At 37.4% G+C, this 21,124-nt stretch overlaps 1 protein-coding gene across 8 annotated transcripts in view; it reads left to right on the forward strand.

Moving 5' to 3' along the window:
- The window catches only part of GULP1 (GULP PTB domain containing engulfment adaptor 1), a 146,126-nt gene that overhangs the window by 78,699 nt on the left and 46,303 nt on the right, over window positions 1-21,124 (forward strand). For all 8 annotated transcript variants that reach the window (XM_071747785.1, XM_071747786.1, XM_071747783.1 and 5 more), the window contains one exon: window positions 685-746. In XM_071747785.1, coding sequence (XP_071603886.1) covers window positions 685-746 — 62 coding nt within the window. The remainder of the gene's footprint in view (window positions 1-684; window positions 747-21,124) is intronic.

A 21,124-nucleotide genomic window follows, 5' to 3' on the forward strand; every position in this document is an offset into this window, starting at 1 on the left:
GGAGGGGAGATGTTTTTCCCAGTGAACTCATCATGTCACCATATGAAACATGCAGTGGGAAAAGTAGCACAGCCCTTGTGATGTGAAAATCATTAAAAGAAATTCTGCACGTTCATTCAGGATATGTAAGGAAAGATTAAAGGAGATCTAAACTTCTCAATCAGTTACAATTTGACTTGCTTCTGTTTTCTTGTAGGATTATGGCTTTTTTTGTCTTGGTTATCGCTCTGGTAACTTTTCCAAAATTATTTCCTTTGTCACTTTAGTATCTTGATAATTCATCCTCCAAAAAGCACATAACTCATTAAAAACCAACCAAACAAAAATCATTAGAAGCACAATCTGTGATCAGTGCTTTAAACAGCAAGATGCAAAAAATAATCTGAGGCAGAAACAGCAAACTTTAGACCAATAAGAATATGTTGGGGTGGAGTTTGAATTCTTATGGTGAATGAAGTTGGTTGAAATGGGAAGTGTGCCCAGGAGAAGTAACTGGTTCTTTTGTGTAAATGTTCAGGAAGTTGTGAGATACACTGCATTCAGCTCCAACCCCAGTCATTACTTCAGACAGATATTTAGCTGAGTAAAAGAAGGGTTGTTGATGTTTTCCAGGTAGATGCTGTAATAGTTCGATTAACAATTGAATATCCTATTCAGTGCTTCTTTTATTTTGCTTTTCTGTAGACAAAACGTGGATGCACACTCCTGAAGCCTTATCAAAGCATTATATTCCCTATAATGCAAAGGTAAGAAAATCTGAAATTGTTTTGTCCTCTTACCTTTAGAACATAGTGCATTCTATCTCGCTTGTCATTTGAAAACTTCAGACACATAAATTAGCCAAATGAAATAGTGAAGAAAAACTTACTAAATATCTGTTTTGCACATTAAAATTTCTGTCTTAAATAGTTGCCTATTGATTCTTGTTCTGTATTAGCTTATGGATTTGTAGAAAACAAACCAGTGTTCTTGTCTTGTTGTGCTTGATTCTCTGTTTCTTTTTAATGGATTATAAATGAATGGAAATTTTGAGTGCAAAGGAATTTAACATCAGGCCACATGCTTATAGTGGCCCTGTGAATATTAAAATTAGTAGCACAAACTTCTTTTGAACAATAGGAAAGGTAATGAATAACAACCCTATCTGCTGGATATATTGAAATGTCAAATACTCTGAAAATATGGTAGAATAATCATAGAATTTTTGCATAATAAAACCAGAAGCCTTACTCATCCTTCCTTACCCCAGTTATACCATAGCTCTACAGTAGTATTCAGTTAGTCTAGAGAGATCTGTTCACAGGAAATGCATCCTCTCAAAGTAAAAACTTAGAAAATTATTTGCTAAAAGGAGGGGGGAATACAAAGTAATCAGCAGACCTCAGAGCAAACTGAATTATGGGCTAATTGCCTAAACTGGAGAGTAATTCAGTAAGATTCCACCTCTGTCTTTTCTAGCTGAAATTCTCTTATGATGGGTATTCTGAACACAAAAAGGAAAATTACTTCACCAGCCAAAAGTCAGTTTCCTACACTGGTATTCCCTGTTGTTTTATTTGCAATTTTCCTTTGCTTAGAATTGCCACATAGTGAGTGAGTGTTTGTAGTGGAAATTTGAGTCTCATTCTACCAGTTGGCAGGTGAACATGGTTTTATTCTGCGTGCTCTCAAACTGAATTTTTGACCAAAGGATGTATTACCATTTAACTGTATAGCCTTGCCAGAACTGGCTTTTATCTTTCAGTTTTTGAGAGGCAGGAATACTTGCTGGGGTGACTGCCATCTCTTAAGATCAAGCTGGAGCTATGAATTCTATTAATGCACTGAAAAATGTCCATTCATTTATGGTCCTTACTCAGGAGAAAGAAGAAACCTCCCTCATCTTTCATGTGTCATTGATGTTAGGATCATATCTCATTAATAGGTTTCAGTACAGCTATTCAGAAGAAATGTTTAGAATAAAAAAATTGGTGATAACTGTAGAAAACAACAGCATGAACAGCTTCTGGGGCAGAAAAAAGGGATAGGGAAGCCCTATCCAAAGGAAGCCTGGTTTTAGTTTTATTAGGAAGACACTTAGTACAGAAAAGTGTTTCTTTTTATTTAGGCTAATATATTCCCAAATGTCCTTTCCAGTTCTGTTCCAGTTTCATGTTGGTTCTGACCTCCCAGACCCCCCTTACCTCTTCCATCCTGTTGGCTCTAAGGTCTGGAGGATGCAGCATGTGTGTTTCAAGAAAAATGTTACTCATTTTTTTCAATTTGGATCACAGCAGAAAATGATGTTTTAGAACTGTCAGTTGTTTGATTCATTATTCCAAAGCAAGTAAAAAATTGAACTGTGACAGGAGTGCAAAGGGCATGGGATTTTCATTGGGTTTTTTTATTATTGAGATCTGGCATAAATTGCACAGCTTTTGTGAGGTTAGGCGTCATATACAGACAAAACATGATTAGATGTAGACAGTGTTTCTACCTCAATTCCCAACTACTATTTTCATGAAGGTTTGCAATATTTTCCTTGAAGAAAGGAGGGAAAGAGGGAAGCATGTATCAGTGACACATTTGGGTACTGCAACATTTTGATTTTTAACTAAAATATCCCATTGATTTAATGTCTTGTAGCTACAATGTGAAATAAAGATAAAAAACTCAGGAAGCATTCATAAAGCAAGTAGTAGTGAAAAGGACTGATTGATTTTTTTTTTTTTTTTCCCAAATGTTCGTGTTGTACCACATTCTATTCATATGATTTCTAAATTTGTTAGGAGGAAAAGACAACACTTTGTCTCATTTATTTCAAAAGGTAATTATGTGAGTGAAGAATGACACGTTCAGAAAATCAAATCAATTTAATGCAAAACAATACCAGTGTTGTTCTTTTTCCACAGGCAACTGAGTTGCTGCTATATAGTTTCTTGAATTCAAATTGCCATGGATGAAAGTGCTTTCTCTTCTTTATAAGACAAAAATCTTTTCTCTGACACTGATCTTCTGAGATGATCAGAAAAAAGGAGAGCTTAGTAAGAATGACTTGAAAAGATGGGATTTTGTTTACTTGATTCCCAAGGCATCTCTAAGAATTAAAGAAGGACGATTGATAAAATGCAGTTCATGTTCTTCCTAGTCTTGGTCTTGCTGGAAGCACTGAGATTCCACACACTTCTGTATGCTCTGGAGGTGAAACCTAGGCTTACTGAAGTCAGAATTTGGCTCTCTGTGATCCTTTATTTTTTCCTGAATATACCACCTCATAGGCAAGTTCTTTTCCAAAACTGTCCTGGTTTGGGCCAGGATAAAGGTGATTTTTTGTCTTGGATTTTTGCTTTTTTAAAGTCTCTTGTAAGTAGTTGCACTTTTAAAATCTTGTAGTTGCATCATTTAAAATCTTGACAAAATATTGTCATATATGGGGATATAGGACTCTCTTAGATAAAGTAGCATGATAATTTTCGTTTAACAAAAGCTTTTTAGTTTTTATGTTAGCAGGGTATAAAATGTTAAGGCAACCCAAAATTTCTCTTTTCTGTCATCTTTTTTTCTGTAATGTTCCGTAAATAGGAACAGATGTTTGTGTAATTTTCCATACTGCAGGGGAAACAGAAGTTAATTCTCTTGATTTTACGCCAGGTTTGTTTGTTTTTTCTCCAAAACAAAAGTGATCAAAGTGTGACTTTTTAATGGAATCTGACTGCAACCTTAAAAACAGACCAATTGCTGTCATCAGGTAACTTTATACTACCCTGAGGGGTGTATTTCTGGTACCACAAAGTTGCCACTTGGCAGGGCAGCGATGTTTACTGTGCCTGTTTGTAGTAAATTACATATAAACACACATTCCCATTTATAGTACTTGGCTGGTTTTTGCCTTATATCAAATTTCCACATGCTTATATTTCTATTTTTTTGCAGATAAGAGGTTTTGCTTTGCAAGACTGATGTTTGTGTTGGCTACTAGTACCCTATGGAGTAGCTTTGACCTTAAAATAACAGGATGGTGTGGTAAACCCTTGGGTTTATTTTACCAAGAGGTGTGATAGCTTCCTAGAGCAGAGAGAGTTACTGTCCTAATGGTTACTTCTTTATTTTAAAATGTTTTATATTGATATGTTTATAATTCCTGATGGAGTTTAAATTTGAGATTTTCAAGACAAACAATTAGAGCTTTCCCCAGAAAGACTCTTAAACCTCTCTTAATTTGTATTAGTGTAGGTTTATTTTATAGGTGCAGCAAGGTCTTTTTGAATATCTGCATATTTTTATGATTAGGGTGCAATATTATCAAGGACAAGTTCTCATGGCATAAACAGCACTTAAAATACAAATTTTTGTTTCTATAGTGATGTAACCAATTTCTCTTTACCTAGTCAGCAGGCCAGGGAATGATCAGGGATCAAAGGAGAAATTGTATGTAGATTGTCCAAATAAACATAAATACAAGACATGCTATTTAAACTATACCTAAATTTGTGTGGTGAAGTTAGATGTAATAAGGTATTCCAAACAGAGCAGGGAAATGTTGAAAATTTGAAACTAATGAAGAGAGCGTTACAAGAAAGAATTATTTTTTTCTACATTTAATTTATTATGATTAGAATTAATAACTTAATTCTACTGGCTTTCATTACAGCATCAAAATGTCTTGAGTGTAATAAGAATTTAATATTTAAGAAAAATGAGTATTGTGAAAAGATCCAAATGAAATATCTGAGCAGAAAATTATAATTTTACAAGGAAATGCAAATCTGTACATGGTTATTTCTGATATATTACAGTCATTAAACTTGGGAGTCATTATCCAAAGATGGAATAATCATGTAAATAATACAGAACATATTTAGAATCTGAGAGGGGTGCAGTAAGCACACGTCCCTGCTTCAGGGACATGAACCTACCTGTTTTAACTTGTTTAGAAACTTAGATATTTAAAATGGGAGAAGAGTAAGAGGGGATAGCATAAAACCCACAAATATTCTACAAAACAGATGGCTTTGATGCAGAAGGATTGTATCTAACCTTTCAACAGCAACAAACAGAATCTCATGTAAGTAGCTAAAGGAGAGGAGTTGGATTTTAACTCTTCAGCATCAAGTAATTTCAGTTGTCATTTATCTCTCTGACAGCTGGTGACTATTTCAGCTCCTTTAATATCTGAACACTTGTTCCTTCCCCAGAGGGCTCTGTAGGGTACTGAGTGCTTTTGGAAAGCTTTCAGTCTGTCCTGCCTGAGGTTACACAGCCAGTTTGCAAAGGGATGGGAATTAATCTGCATATCCTCACTCTTCGGGGCACAAACCCACCTCTTGCTTTCCATCAATAGTTTCCATAGCAATGAAAGTTGAGCAGTATTTCATAGAATCATAGAATCATAGAATTAGCTGGGTTGGAAGGGACCTCAGAGATCATCAAGTCCAACCCTTGATCCACCGGTGCGGTTGCTAGACCATGGCACTGAGTGCCACATCCAGTCTCTTTTTAAATGTCTCTAGGGATGGAGAATCCACCACCTCACCGGGCAGTCCATTCCATTGCCTGATCACCCTCTCCATAAAGAAATTCTTTCTGATATCCAGCCTAAATCTTCCCTGGCACAACTTAAGACTGTGTCTTCTTGTCTTGTTGAAAGTCGCCTGGGAAAAGAGACCAACTCCCACCTGGCTCCAACCTCCTTTCAGGGAGTTGTAGAGAGCGACGAGGTCTCCCCTGAGCCTCCTCTTCTTCAGGCTGAACAGCCCCAGCTCTCTCAGCCTCTCTTCATAGGGCCTGTGCTCGAGTCCCTTCACCAGCCTGGCTGCCCTCCTTTGGACCTGTTCCAGGACCTCGATATCCTTCCTGAGCTGAGGGGCCCAGAACTGGACACAGTACTCGAGGTGTGGCCTCACCAGGGCTGAGTACAGGGGCAGAATCACTTCCCTGGACCTGCTGGCGACGCTGTTTCTGATACAGGCCAGGATGCCATTGGCCTTCTTGGCCACCTGGGCACACTGCTGGCTCATGTTCAGCTTCCTGTCAATTTGCAGATATCTCATCTGTGTGGGAATGCACACAAGTTCAAATGCAGTATGAGGGGGTGTTGCCTATGCCTGAGTAACCTGCAATGCCTGCAACACCTCAGCTCCTCAGGGTTTGTTACTCGGTTTAATTGCCGGGCCAATGTTAAACCGTGACAGATTGGTGCCACGTTGGGCGCCAATAAATCTGTCAGGGTTTAACACTGGCCTGGCAATTAAACCGAGTAACAGACACTCTCTATTAATCTCTCTCTCCTCCCTGGTAAAGAAAGGAGAGAGAATAAGGGAGAGAGACTTATGAGTTGGAAACTAAACTACACAACTTTAATGAAACAGTAATGATAAATAGGAAAAATTACTAAATATGTACAAATATACAAGAAAATGGATACCACATTCCTCCCCCCTTCCCCCCAATAGCTCTCACGTCACCACCGAGGCTGCAGGGCAGCTCTGGGAAAGTCCAGGCTGGACTCCTGGAGTCAGCAGCAGTTGGGGGCTGGAGGCAGGAACACACAGATAAGGGCTGGCACGGATCAGGAGCACAAGCAGGCAAATGGATGGGATCCTTCCAGGATGCCAGGTGAAGGAAGGGAAGCAGGAAAGGCAGGAAGGGCAGGCAGCCGGAAGCTGGAAGCTGGAAATCTGGCTTGGCCCTCGTGATCCCTCAAATTTATACTGAGTATGACATATATGGGATGGAATGCTCTGTTTGGTCAGTTCTGGCATCTATCTTGTCCGTTCCTCCCCAAAGGAGGCTGCAGGTGGGACCTCTTTATCCTCCTGGAGGGTAAAATGTTTTCCTCAGAGCTGAGCAGTGTCCTTGGCTCTGCACACCAGTCTCTAGCAGTAACTATGAACATCCAGTGTTATCAGTCCTAGAAACACACACTGTCTGAGAAACTTGCTGTTAATTTCAGCAAGTGCAACTACTTACAGGAGACTTAGCTAAAAGCAAAAGTACAAGACAGAAAATCACCTTTATCCTGGCCCAAACCAGGACATGGTTCCTTCGCAAGATTTAGTAGGTACGTGGCTTATGGTGTCTGTATCCATCTGCACCCACAGTTTTCTCTTTCACACTCATTGACAATTGCTTATCTGAAAGCTTTGAAAAATGTGACTTGTTTATTTTATAATAAACAACAATATAAATAATATATTATATAATCATATAAATAAACTGGTATCTTGTAACGTTGGCTCAGAAGTTTAGAAAAAAATCAGGAAATAGCAACAGTGCAGTTTTGGTAAGTCTGTAGTCTCTTTCCAGGTCACTATAGCCCTCTACTGTGTAAAAATTCAGGCTCTACAGATCACTCTTGTCCTCCAGAAGATGATCTGCTACAAGACATGAATGAATTTTGTGAGCAATTCCAATTTTTTCTTTCTTAACACATTTTTTTGTCTCTTTGTGGTTGGCACAGAGAGATTTAAGTTTAACTGAATCTCCCAGTGTCATACATGAATGTAAAACCATATATACCACTTTGAGGCAAATATATGAGATGGAATGTTTAGACCCAAGTAATTAAAATTCCATAAGGTAATAAACACTTGCAAAGTGGAGGAGTAGGAATGGAAAGTGATTTATATCTCAATACAATAGGTACATAACCTGCTAATTCTGCATTGTAATAGATGAGCATGAAGATGAATGGATATATAGACTGGAAGCAGAGACAAATTCATAAAGGTACTTTACCTAATGCTTAACTTTTAATTTGCAGATATTATAGCTGGTTTTAAGCAAACATGAACATTTTAAGGGCTTTTTGGTTTTGTCCCCTTAGTACTATAGCAGTGGGTATTGCAAAGTCCTCCCAAAGCACAGCTGCCACCACAGGAAACAACCTGCTCTACATCTATACCTGGCATAGCATCATCATTTGACCACTCAGGGCTAATGAAAACCAAAAAGGGTTTCAAAAGTTCTGAAATAATATAATGTATAATGTTTGATTTCTTTTCCTCTCTCAGGAAAAGCAATGAGTAGAGCACATGTGTTTTAGTGAAATATTTTTTGTAGGTTCCAGATTAAAAAAAAAAAAAAAAAAAATCAATTAATTTCATTGCTGGAGTGAGATTAAAAATGTTGGTCTTTTTTTTTTTTTAATACTGTGAACTGCAACTGAAAGACAGAACAGTAGCTTTTGATCTATTCTCCAGAGCTATCATCTTCTCTCAGGTTCTGCTTGTGATCCCTTGGTTCATAAGCTCCATTTTGTTTGAAATGTCCAAGTACTATATGACATACTTCAATGACAAGAATGGAAGAGGTCTGTAATGCAAATAAGAGATGGAAGCTATAATTTCAAGGCGAGAATTAAAAATAGATCACACCAATTAAAGGTTGTGTTTGCAGCATAGGATCTGAAAAGTATTTTAGGCCCCTTTCTCAGTAATGTATTCAGTAATATATTAAAATTATAGAGAGGCAGGATTGGGCCAGAGTCAGAAGGTGAGCTGTAACCTACCACAGCCCTGCAGTATTCCCTATTCTAAACAAGTTTTAAGTTTCTTTTGCATTCAATCTGTTTGTCTCTCATGCATAAATTTCCTTCACATCCATTCTCTTTTGCACTCTGGCTGCTTAATTACAGCCTTTTTTGCTCATCTCTTTCTTTATGAGCAGTATTGGTACTCTTTATATAAATTCTAGCCACTGTATCCTGGATTGAAAATACAAAACTGTAAGAGATTCAACTCACTGCCAGAGTTTAAGGCACCCTCATTTTTAGAAAGGTGGAGTTCTGTATGATTCTTTGAATACTGGGGTTATCCTTTGGCTACATTGCATTTGCATTAGGATTTGCTTTGGGAATGGAAATTTAAGAATCTAAAATAATTTAGGTTGTTGCTAGATTTCTCAGTTTCTTTGTATTTACAGGGAGGAATCAAGCCTAGGTGGCATTTTAAGCCTTATGTTTGGTTTTACTTTAAGAATGGGGTGTTGCTGCTCTTTTGCATCCTGGGACCAGAGGTGCTGAGGGGCTGGAATGTGAAATTTGGAATTCATGTGACTTCTGGATTATGAGGCACACAGTTTACACATGTATTTATAAGCTATATATATGGGAAACTTATTTCTGGTTCAAGCCTTTTTGTGGCCTTTTACTGTCAGATTTGATCTCCTAGCTATGTATAATATATATTTTGGGTAAGTTTTGAAAATCTTGAGGGATTCCATCATACTGATTTGTCTGGCGTGGTCTGCAGCTAGGAAGACTTGTTTTGATGGCATTAACACCTGTGCCAAGCACATTTCTTAGATTAGTTTTGCTGTATAAATTATAATTCTGTCCAGTGGTCTTGGTGTAGAAAAGTTGTTTTTTGGAATATAGGACAGCCATATGTTGAAATGTTAATTCAACAAGTTATGGAAGTATAAGAATGTGTTTGTATATACATATGATGTACACAAAAGGCAAGTAGAATTTTTTCTTTCAACAGCAATTCTTCATAATATAGCATTTAATATTGAACAGAGCATCTAGAGCATATTTCTAAGGGTACTGTGTTAACTACAAGTTTTAAAATGAGTTTTAAAGAGACACATTGCTGCCCTTCCCTGGTGTCTGTCTCAAATGAGCTGAGACAAAAGTTTCAAAATTATTAGCTTTGACACAACTTTTATAATGTCATTTTCTTATTCTTCAGAAAAAGAATAAATTAATTTGAGTGTAAATCTTGACTTGCCTGTGAAAGCTACTCTGACTCATGAGTTTGTCAGCACCAGGCAAGAGCAAGGGCCAATTGACTACCAGGCAGTGAATGCTATGAAGATTTGTTTAAGACAGCTGAAAAAAGGGTTGGAAGTTTGTCCAAAGAGAATTATTAAAACAACAACAAAAAAAAATATGCAAAGCAAAATGATAGAATTTCCAAAGATCTTAGGCTCAGCAAAGATTTGCGCAACTCTCCAAGTCCCTTTCTTTTCCTTCTCTTGCTGGTATTTATTCTCTTGCCTCTCTTCAAGTCTGCTTGAAACTCCCACTTAGTCTCCTTAGCATGCCCTCCGGGGCTTTCTGCACAGCAAGGTTTCCATGGGAGGTTTTTTTAAGCAGCCTTTTCAGCCTCTGGTCTGTCAAGTGTCAAGCGAGCTGTGTGTCTGACACTGGAACTAATAGGCTGCAGAGCTCATACATCTGGATTATTGTACTTGTGGGCTGGGTGGCCCACAAAGGTTTATAGATTGTTCTTGTTTTAAATTAGAACCAGGCCTGCAGCTGATTTAACTCCTTCTCATCTCTGAGAGATGTTTGCTCGGATTTAGATGTGTGTACAGAGCAACTGCTGCCTTCTTACATGGGCTGCTCACCAAAAAATAATTAGGAAACACTCTCAAAATAAAGACAAAATAAATAGAACTGGGTCCAGAAAATAAAAGGAAGGTATAACTTTTCAAACAGAAATTTCTACAAGGATGTATAATTTTATGAACAAAGCCTAAAAGGAAGGCCACAAGTCTGCAGGACTACATCAATCTGTCTACAAGACTACAGGAATCTGTCCAACAGCCAGGCTGTTCATCATTCAGAAAAGCTTCACACATACTGTTCCCCATGAGGATTCATCCTGAAGAAATCACTGGAAAAGTCACCAGCTGAGGTGTCTGACTTTTTAGAATCTAATAGAATAATAATGTATTCCAGTCAGTTGTAGATCCTGAACTGTAATGAATATTTCTCTTAGAAATGCCTCCCTCCTTCAGATGACTGATTCAGCAAGTGTAAAGCCAATCTTGGCCTGTCTTAAACAGTGTGAACTAAATTGTAAAGCACTGTTAAAATGTTTTGCATTTTCACTAGAAATTATTATTGGCCACTAAACTGGAGAGAGTTATGTGTTACATCTGTCTAAACTTTAAATCTTTTTTTCCTACCATATATTTTTGCTTAAGTAATACTTTCATTCTGAATCCTTAAGGGAAACAAAATCCAGGTTAAATCCTGTAGTCTGTATTTTAAAAAATTTATTACTGCAGTATCACTGAAAAGAGGGAAAATGTGGAAACAAGGATACACATCAAATCCTAATGATATGTGTGGAACAAAAGGTGGCATTTGCAGGAACAGATAATTTGAAATACGGACTTAAAATTCTGCATTTCTTACTATTGCTGTAGCATGTGCTTTTGAAATTAGAGGTGTTAGGGAGACAGAGATAAGTAAATAATGTCAATTAGAGTATTTTCTTAATAATATTAGGTAGAGGGAGGTCTTGTCTGCTCTTGAACAGTAGATTTTCAGCAACAATCCTATCAACTGAGAAGTGTGTAGGTCTTTCTAAGTCAGAATTTAGAGGCCATATCCCAACTTGCAGTTAGGAGGCTTTGAAGAACTGCAACTGTTATAAGCAGCCCTGTACTCAAAATGAAAAAATCATTCACCAAAATTGCATGTGTATACTTGATGTTCAAATCCGATTAAAAAGCTTTAAAAGCAGGTAAAGATTTTGGGTTGGAATTTTGGATTTTTTTCTTAATAGGTATCTAAATGACAGTACAAAGGGTGTTGCTTTTGTATGTGGTCAGCTGAATCCTCCTTACTCCTTTAGTGCTGTAATTCAGGGGTTTCCCATCTTCTCTTCCATTTGGGTAGCCAGAAAAGAGGGACCTTTTCACTTTCTTTGTATTTTAAAAATCAACATACAATCTATAAATTTTGCACTATGTGCAACTTTTTATATGCATTACTATTTGCTGTTAGGATGATGTGTACAAAGAAAGATGGTGTTCAATGTTTTCTATTGATTTTTGTCAGTAACACTCAGAGGTACTAACTGGAATCATGCTGTGGATTTCTATGTGGTTTGTGTAAATTATTCCAGTTCATTCTCTCATAAGTTCTTTGAAGCTAAGATTTATCTTTTTAATGCTTGTACACTCTCTAAACTAATGAGATGGAGGCTCTAGATGCTACCTCAATGCAAACAGTCATAGATGAAATTTCAGAATAAGTAAGCAACAGAAGACCTTGGACTCAGCTCTCATGAACTTTCTTCTCAGTTGAAGTGATTGTGTGATAATGAAGACAAGAAATGTGAAAAATTTGGAAAACTAGAAGTTTTCCACAAATCTGCTCCAAATCTCATAATATATCTGAAATTTTTAGTTCTACTTTAATGCCTTTAGCTCAGGACTACATGTATCCTCATTACCTGAGCTCTTAGTACAAAAGGTTATGTTGCTATTTAGAGAAGATTCTAAATCCTTAAGTAAAGGATTTTAAAATGCAGTTCTTGTATTTTACGTTCACCTTATGATGCAAATGTCCCTATGATGATCTAGACTAGATAAATTTTACTGCTTTAGCAGTAAAACATGAGCATGTCTTATTGTAAAGAATAATATTTTTTTATGAAATAAGGAATGAGACAGCCAATGTTATTGTTGGATTAATTGCCATTGTAAAATAATTTATAAATTACATTCCAACTCAGCTATGTTCTCATCCGACGTGTTCACCTCATCTGCTGATGGATCTTAAGGTCATGACAGCAGTGGTTTCATTTTGTAATTGATGTTGTGAGGTTAAAACAGTCACTGTTAAACATTTTTGCAGTTTGCTAAAATAATGTCTCATTTTAAAAATTCTAGTTTTTTAATTTGTATTGTTTAGAGGGAAGAGTATTTCCTGTGGTTAGGTAGTCCTCTGCAAATCTGTTTGGAACGTCTACAGAATGGTAGCTTAAAGAGGCAGCTCTTTCTCTTCCAGATATTCTGTTAAAATAAATTACTCTCCTAGCTAGTTTTTGAAAAAACTCAGTCGTTGATAATCTTGGAGTGTCTGAAGGCCAAGTGATGAGTTATGGTGATCCCAGATGTTTTATAGCTGACTTTCATGTGAGATAATGTGAAGGAAAGACAGTCTTTTTAAAAAAAGCAGATTAACAAGAGAGAATATAAACAGCTTCATAAAACAATAATCATCATGGGCAAGACACTTCCAGTTACATGTAGGAAAAGTGAGAGATCCAGTACAGCAACGTCAGAAGTGTTTTGTGGTTTTATTTTGTGAAGGCTCATTGCCTCTTGCTACTTGCTTCTAAAAGCTGTGATGGTGTTGAAGGAGAGGGATTCAGAGGAGGATTTAACTTTTCATTGTTCATGGATAATGAGGCCAGAGGTATGTTAAGGGTATGTCCCCAGACTTTAAAAGAAAGATTTCCAGTATGTTTATGTTTTCCTTAAAAGTCTGAGATGTTATTCCTGAAGATCCCTTAATAGGTTACCTTGTACTGTGCTCATAAAACTTGTAATAGTTAAAAATGCTATCAAACTGCTGTGTTTAAGTGGCCCCCATCAAGTCTTAAGCTTCCCTATGTTTCAGTATACTCCAGTATTCTTCAGTATGCTTCTTCTTTCAGCCTGACTCCTATTTCTGCTTTTTTAATGCTCTTAGCACTTCTCAGTTCAAATAATCAAAGCACCCAGAACCAGTGATGGCTTCCCTGTCCTTTTCCAACAAGATACCCATTTTATTTAAAGATTTTTTTATCCAAACTTGTATAAAATTAATACATATAAAGTAGTAGATAGAGCTTAGGAAGTAGTTTTGGGGAACAAAGAAAAAAAATCACATTTTTACTAGAAAAAAAACAGACATTTTCTTTGTCACATATCAAAATACTCTTAATTTATGTGAATATGGAACATTCTCATATATTACCCATGTGATTATGGATTGCACTTTACAGACTGACTCAGCATATTTCCCCACTGAAGTTGCTTTACTAAGAAAATGTTAGGGCCTTTTTTTGTGTGTGTGCCCAGTATAGGAATTCTACAGTTTAGCAAATGAAAAACAACAAAACCCCAACAAAAGTACTTGACACTTCTCTGTTGTGTCCTTAGTAAACCTCAGTACATCTCTGTACCCCTCTACCTGTCCTGTGGTGTCTTGTTACCTCCTACACAGAATGTATAAATTATTTCCTACACACCCAAGTAGTTACAATGCTATATATATATATTCTATAAATATTGTATAATACAGTACAAATGAAAGAGGAGATGATCTTCTGTGGTAATAACACTTTAAAAGAAAAAGGTTAAGATTCTCTTCAAAATTTAGTCTAGTTAAAATGAGTTCCATGAAAATAATTACCCAGAGTTATATTAAATTTCCAAGCACTAGCTCCACACATTTATGATTCTTTCTCCAGAGCAACTATTTCTGGTGCACTGCTTGTCCTCTGTTTGACAGCCAAGCGTGTCTATGAATCAAGAATTAAACCACAAGTCATTTATCCTAATCTGTGGTGATTTAAGGCTCCCAGTCATAAAAGTCCTGATTCAGTAGAGATGCCCTTAAAACAGACAATTTCATATTTCTCATTATGCTGGAAAAGGGCTTTGATAAACTGAGAGTAATGGACAATACTGATTTGTTCATATTACTAAGGGAGAGTGTGTTTGAATGATCATTTTGTTCCCTGTGACTTTTAGTTTTTGTCCTACAGAGAATTCCTGTTTCTGTTTATAGTGTCAGCGTATGTTGCCATGGCAAAAAAAGTGTGATACTAAAAGTTCAGTGTTATCCCATTAGTCAAGGACTAAGGAGGTGGAATTCAGTTTAGAGCAAAACAAACTTTATTCACAACATCAAAAATGTCTGTGGAATTGTACTTCTGCTTTTTATAAGATATTGGTAATATTTTCCAGTATAAAAGGGTAGCTTCAAAACATTTCCATTTCTCTTTATTAATGTATATGCTATTTATCTTTAAATCCACCACAGTGTCTACCACAACTTGGAGAGTTTATTTACATGGAATAGAGGAAAACTCCAGTGGTTTTGTGTCCCAGGAGAAGTTATTGCAAGCTGAATGGTCAGAGTTGCACAATCCCACCTTGAAACACCAGATGGAAACTCCTGGCTGTTTTTTTACATGTTGTTTTGAAAGAAAGAATCTGAAGGCTGTTCTCAGCTTCATGCCTTGCCTTGTTCCTTCCTTGAAGGAACAGCCACTTTCTGAGTGACATCGTGGCCTCTCTACTCGTGTGCCTCAGAGATGCTCCCCTAATTCACCTGCTTCACTCTCTTAAAGAAGTTCTGAGCTTTAACCAAAATGCTCCAAATGATAGAAAGCTTCATCTTACTGGTGAAACAGAATGTTTTTGCAGGTTTTATGAACTGAGATTGCTTTTGTTATCAAATAGTTTACAACATAGCTTGTTTCTTCATAAGGTGGTTTTTGTCATCTCTATTCGGTTTTCTTTGCTCTTGGAGAGGTGTTGTTTGATCACATCAGGGAAACAAAGAGTGAGTGGGACAGATGGAGCCTGAGAATAGGGAGTTCAAGCTTTAGCTTGCTATATTTTGTAAAAAAAGCAAGATAGCCTGCAGAATGCTAATACAGAGCAGACCAGCTACAGTGAAAGGAATAGAGGCACTGTGAAAAGCAGTGGCCTGATAGAGCAGGGCAAAACAGAGCCAGAAACTAGGACAACAGTTTTGCATGTCTAGTGTGGGGTATTATAGTGGTAACTATTAAAAAAGTTGTGAGATCTTGCTGTTCCTTTAATTGTAGCATCGTACTAGATTGGGAGGTTGTGAGGGGGTAAGGAGAGTGTAACCTTTATGGGGATGCTAGAGAAAATGAGCTGAAATCTAGATTTAGTGGGTTTAGAGAAGCAGTAATAATGAAAACATTGTTCTGCACTGCAGTGCAGTGAAATTCCCTCTGGATTTGCCAGTGTTGCTAGCTAGTCAGCTGACACTAAGTGGGAATTAAAGCAAAGTTGCTCTCTGTGTCCTAAGTTTCTAATAATACATTTGGCATCTCTGCAAAAGAGTCTTTGCAAAAGATTTAGAGCTATTTGTACTACTTCACTACATTTGAGTGTAATATAGGAATTGTTGAAGTTGTATCTTACTGTTAATATAAATTAAATCACCATATTGACATCTGGTTTATGGGGAAAAAAAAGCAAGATGTCAGCCTTCTTGTATTAAGATATTTGAAAATATCTAGGACCTGGTGAAAAATGGTATTTCATAAATTTGAGGGCGTATTTTGATTTTAATATTTCCATAAAGAAAAGATACTGGAGTTGAATCCAATTCCTGTGGTGCAGAACTACTGTCTAATTATGGACTTGTAAAGCTGACAAATTTATCTTCTCTGTTATGATGCTGAAAAGTTGATGTTCAAAATAATGACTGAATTACTTTTAGGAGTCTCTTCAGCTAAGTTAGAGTAAATAATTTTTTACTGTGAACAATCCAGTCAAGAATACAAATCTGAACTGAGGCATTAAAGCAATATGAAATGTCTTCAGTGAGTGAGGATCAGAGGCTTTGTGTTTGAAATATACTTTTCCAAAGGAAGTTCCACGTTTGATAATTGGTTCTCTTTTCCCTGCCTGGATACTGAAAGGCTCTTGAGAATTTACAGGAATCCCTGAGCACCCACAGGATCAGAAGAGTAATCTGTTTGAATAAACACCCCACTGAATAGTGCTAAAATTTAGAGAAATAGAGAGATACTATGTTCTCAACAGTGAATTTAGAGTTGCCAGTTCTTAGTTCCTGGAGATTAGAGACTAAATAAAATCTAAACTAATATAAAAGTAATGATAGGGGATTGCAGGAGCTGGCAATTCAGTATCTGTAGCTGAATGCCTCAGTCATTTTCTAGGCAAGCCAGAAGCAAATCAGAAAGACCATGAATATGGTCAAAGTAGATCACATTAGTCAACAATATTCTCATTTGATGAGTTATCTCCTCTTAGTTATCCTAAAACTTCCAGGCAGTAACAGTGGTAGCCTACAGGAGGCTCTGCAGAGTTGCTGAATAGCAGTGGAGAAACAAAAGGTAATAATTTTATGCTGCTATTAGATGTCAGATGAATCTGTGTGAAGTGTTCATAGTTTCTGTATTGAAGCAAAAAAGCTGTAATAACCTGACGAGGGTGCCCTTGGATTACCCACAGACATCTTGTGTTGCAGTAAAAGGAGCTGACAGATACTTCTGGAATTAAAAGAATTTTAAAAGAAAAATCTGTTCCCACGTGTAAACACCAAAATTGTAAGCACTGATTGTGTCCAAATTGTAACCCAGAGGATAAAGCCTGGAAGCAGTGTTCTTAAATTTACTTGGTCCTTTTATCCAGTCTCTCAGCACAGGATTCTTGCATGTGAAGGGTAATGAAGCAGCACACCTAAAGAGAGAATGCTGCCAGAAGAATGCAGTGCTACCAGAGAACATACAAGAAGAAATAATTTTTCTATACTGATAAATTTCCTTTCGTTACCACCTTGTTTTGTGCCCTTGTTTGTTTCACACCAAATATATTGCCCCTGTGCTCAGCCCTGGTGAGGCCACAGCTTGAGTCCTGTGTCCAGTTCTGGGCCCCCCAATTCAGGAAGGAGATTGAGGTGCTGGAGCAGGTCCAGAGAAGAGCAAGGAGGCTGTGAAGGGATCCAGCACAAGTCCTGTGAGGAAGGGCTGAGGGAGCTGGGGGTGTTGAGGCTGGAGAAGAGGAGGCTCAGGGGAGACCTCATCACTCTCTACAACTCCCTGAAAGGAGGTGGGAGCCAGGGGGGGGTTGGGCTCTTTTCCCAGGCAACTCTCAGCAAGACAAGAGGGCACAAGAGGTCTCAAGTTGTGCCAGGGGAGGTTTAGGTTGGACATTAGAAAGAATTTCTTTCTGGAGAGGGTGATCAGCCATTGGAATGGGCTGCCCAGGGAAGGGGTGGATTCTCCATCCCTGGAGATATTTCAAAAGAGCCTGGATGTGGCACTCAGTGCCATGGGCTGGGAACTGCAGCGGGAGTGGATCAAGGGTTGGACTTGATGAGCTCTGAGGTCCCTTCCAACCCAGCCAGTTCTATGATTCTATGATAATCTCTGCTTGTTAATTTATCAGCTATGGGAAGTGTACCAGGGCACTTCAGGATGGTATTCCACTACTAGTAGTATCACTGTCATTTGGGTATTGTTAATCTTTTCCTCTCTAAGCACTTGTCTTATACACCAGAAACTTATAATAATTTTTAAAAAAATTACTTGAGCTTTCAGGTTTTTTGCTCCAAGCTGGAGTATTCCTAATGGATATTCCTAAGGGATATATTGCCTCCTGCTGCTGCCTTGACTGGGTGGGAATGTAGAGCTCTCTTAGACCTGTAGTGAACTGTTTGCTCCAGCCAACAAGTCTGCAGGACAGAACCAGAGAACTTCATTTTTCCTCATCCAGTTGTTAAAGGGTGGGAGTCTGTGTGTAGCTCTGTTTATTCTCAGCCTGTGGCTAAACTCTGGGTAGCTCTCAGCTGGCTGATAATGGGGTATGCAATGGGAGAGTAGTGTACACACCCCCATCACCTCCCCAGCTCCATTATAATCTTCAGATTCAGCCTGATAGTGCTTCAGGGGATAATACAGTTTGAGACGTGCTTCTGTAGTGCTCTGTAGTTTGATGGACTGAAGAAATAATGTGTTTTCTTGTACAACTGGTATTTTTCTTTAGTGACACTCTTGACAAGCTAAAATTTTTACCTTTTTGCTTTTTTCCTGTGTTTCAGCCTGCTCTTATCTTCCTTGTACGAGGTACTGGTTGTATTTCTGAGCATTATTTTACCTTTGGGTTACATGTTTTTATGCAGAGAACAGCTTTGGTAGCTGTGTTGCAATCTGATTTAATGTTAAGTATATCCTTGTTGATAGCCACTTTACCATATCACCTCATGGATGCCTCTGGAAAAGGCCTGAGTTCTGATCACTTACAGGATGTCCCCTAAGCTGTTCTGAAATGTTTTTTTTTAATGTAAATGTACAAGTCTATTGTATTCTCATTTTTTTGTGTCCTTTAGTTTTTCCCATCTGATCACTAATTACTGTAATTTTTCTTTTTCTTTTGCCTTTAAAGTAGCACCAGACTAGATCTAGCTTATTTGGACCATGATTCCCAGTGAGCAGCTAGATAATTTCTCATAAAATCTAAATGTGCCTTAAAAAACAGGTGTAGGCAGGATATGCTTTACCAGAATATTTCTAGGTATTCCTGTTTCCATACATTCAGGTTCCTGGCAAGAAGCCCATCCAGAGCCTGGTGAGGTGGACTACTCAAGGGAGATGTTGATATTGTCTGTTCAAAGACATGTTAAGCTTTAATTATCAAATTATGTTCTTTATTATTTAGTCATTGAACTAAATTTAAAGACTGAGATTATTTGTTTACACAAGCAATCTTAATGAGCTCTTAGTTACTACCCTTTTAGAGACTAGAAGAAAATACAAATTAAACCAGCAAAGCTTAAAATTGAGAACTGCATCCAAAAGATTCTTTTCTTAGCAGTTTCCTAATTATGTTATGGTTCTTTCTCTAATGCTGTTTCTCCCAAAACATTTCAGTAGCTTATCAGATAGATTTTCCTTTTATCTTAATTACTGTGCAGATTTTCACCTGTGTTTTCTCACAGGCATTTGGCTTGATTTTATTGATGGATGAGATACCTGGTAATGTCTGATCTCCATCAAAAGGCACTTCTGGTTTTCTTTATATTGTTAATCTTAATTTGTCTTTTACCCTAGTAACAAGCAGCAGGACAAGAGAAAATTGTCTCAAGTTGTGCCAGCCAAGGTTTAGCTTAAGTATTAGAAGAAATTTCTTCACTGAAAGCTTTATTAAACACTGGAACAGGCTGCCCAGGGAGGTAGTTGAATCACTGTCCCTGGAGATGTTTAAAGGACAGGTAGATGTGGTGCTTAGGAATATGATTTAGCACTTAGGAATATGATTTAGCACTGGACTTGCTAGAGTTAGGTTAATGTTTGGACTCATTATCTTAAATGTCTTTTCCAAGCAGAATGACTCTGTGTGATTCTGTGCAGTCCTTCCTTTTTTGTTTTTGCAAACTCTGCCCGGGTGCTCCTTCCGAAAAATGCTTAGAATATTTTTCCTGTGTCAGTCACCATTTGTGCTGAGCATTACATGCCAGGCAAGCAGGGGACATTTGGGGAATGTGCTGAGTCTGTGGCACTTTGCTCTCTCATATTCTCCTGTGGGCAGTTGATGTCTGCTCTAGGCTGAGCACTAATCATGCCTGGGAGATGCATTTGTTCTTAAGGTGTTATTGGAGTTCAGCCTCCCCAAAAGGGAAAAATCCAAACATTTATGTACTCTGGTGAGAACCTGTGTCAGTAGAGAACCAAGGAAGCTGTTACAGATGGGAAACTGGGCTGTACAATAGAGAAAGAGAAGGAAGCCAAAGTAAAAAGAGGTGAAAAAAGTGTTTATTTTTTAGGTCATGATGAATTTCCACTATTTAATTCATGGAGAAGATTCACTTACGCAAGGCTGAACAAAACCTGTTGGCATCTTGGGAGATGATTACCAGCCTAGACATTTATTCATTGATTTTCTGCATAGCTTCTAAATTTTCACTCTCATTTTCTATTATATATTGTCATTCTGATGTTAACAGGATGGGGATACATTTGTCTTCCTTTCATCACTAAATCAACATCCCTTTCAATTACACTGTAAATTTGTCAAATTTTGGCAGCAGGTATCCAGTAATTTTGCATTGCTTTTTCCCGTTCTTTATTGTATAAGTTTGTAAGTGCTTTTTTTCTATAACTGCATTTAAATCTGCATAGAAGAACTTCTAATGCTCAAGGGCTTTCGCAGAAATGTGGCTCTTTGAAAGACTGGGTTTGCTTAAAGATTGAAATGTGATGACAAAAAGAAAGCAGATGTTGTTTTATTATTAAAATATCCTACACTGCTCTCTACTGGAAGAGTGGAAGTCTGTGTTAAAAATTCAAAAGTGCTCCTAAATATATTTCTTACTCAAGATCTAAGTTTAATTATTTTTATATTTATATTTTTAGTTATTTTCTTTCCTTTTTAAAACTTAATTTTTTACAAGGGTGGATGAGGTTTTTTGTATTTCCCCTAAGTTTTGAAGAAAAGCATCTGGATATACTTTGCATTCTAAAAGAAAAAAAAAAAAAAAAAAAAAAAAAAAAAAGAAGAGAAAGAAAAAAAAAAGTTAACAAATTCACCTGACCTCAGCAATAGCTATTGCAGATGTGATAACAGCAATAGACTTCTCAGAACTCTAAAGGATTCTGGATCCCTGAAGATCCCTAGGTGAAGATTC

Source organism: Heliangelus exortis, chromosome 6 (genome assembly GCF_036169615.1).
Source record: "Heliangelus exortis chromosome 6, bHelExo1.hap1, whole genome shotgun sequence".
NCBI lineage: Eukaryota > Metazoa > Chordata > Aves > Apodiformes > Trochilidae > Heliangelus > Heliangelus exortis.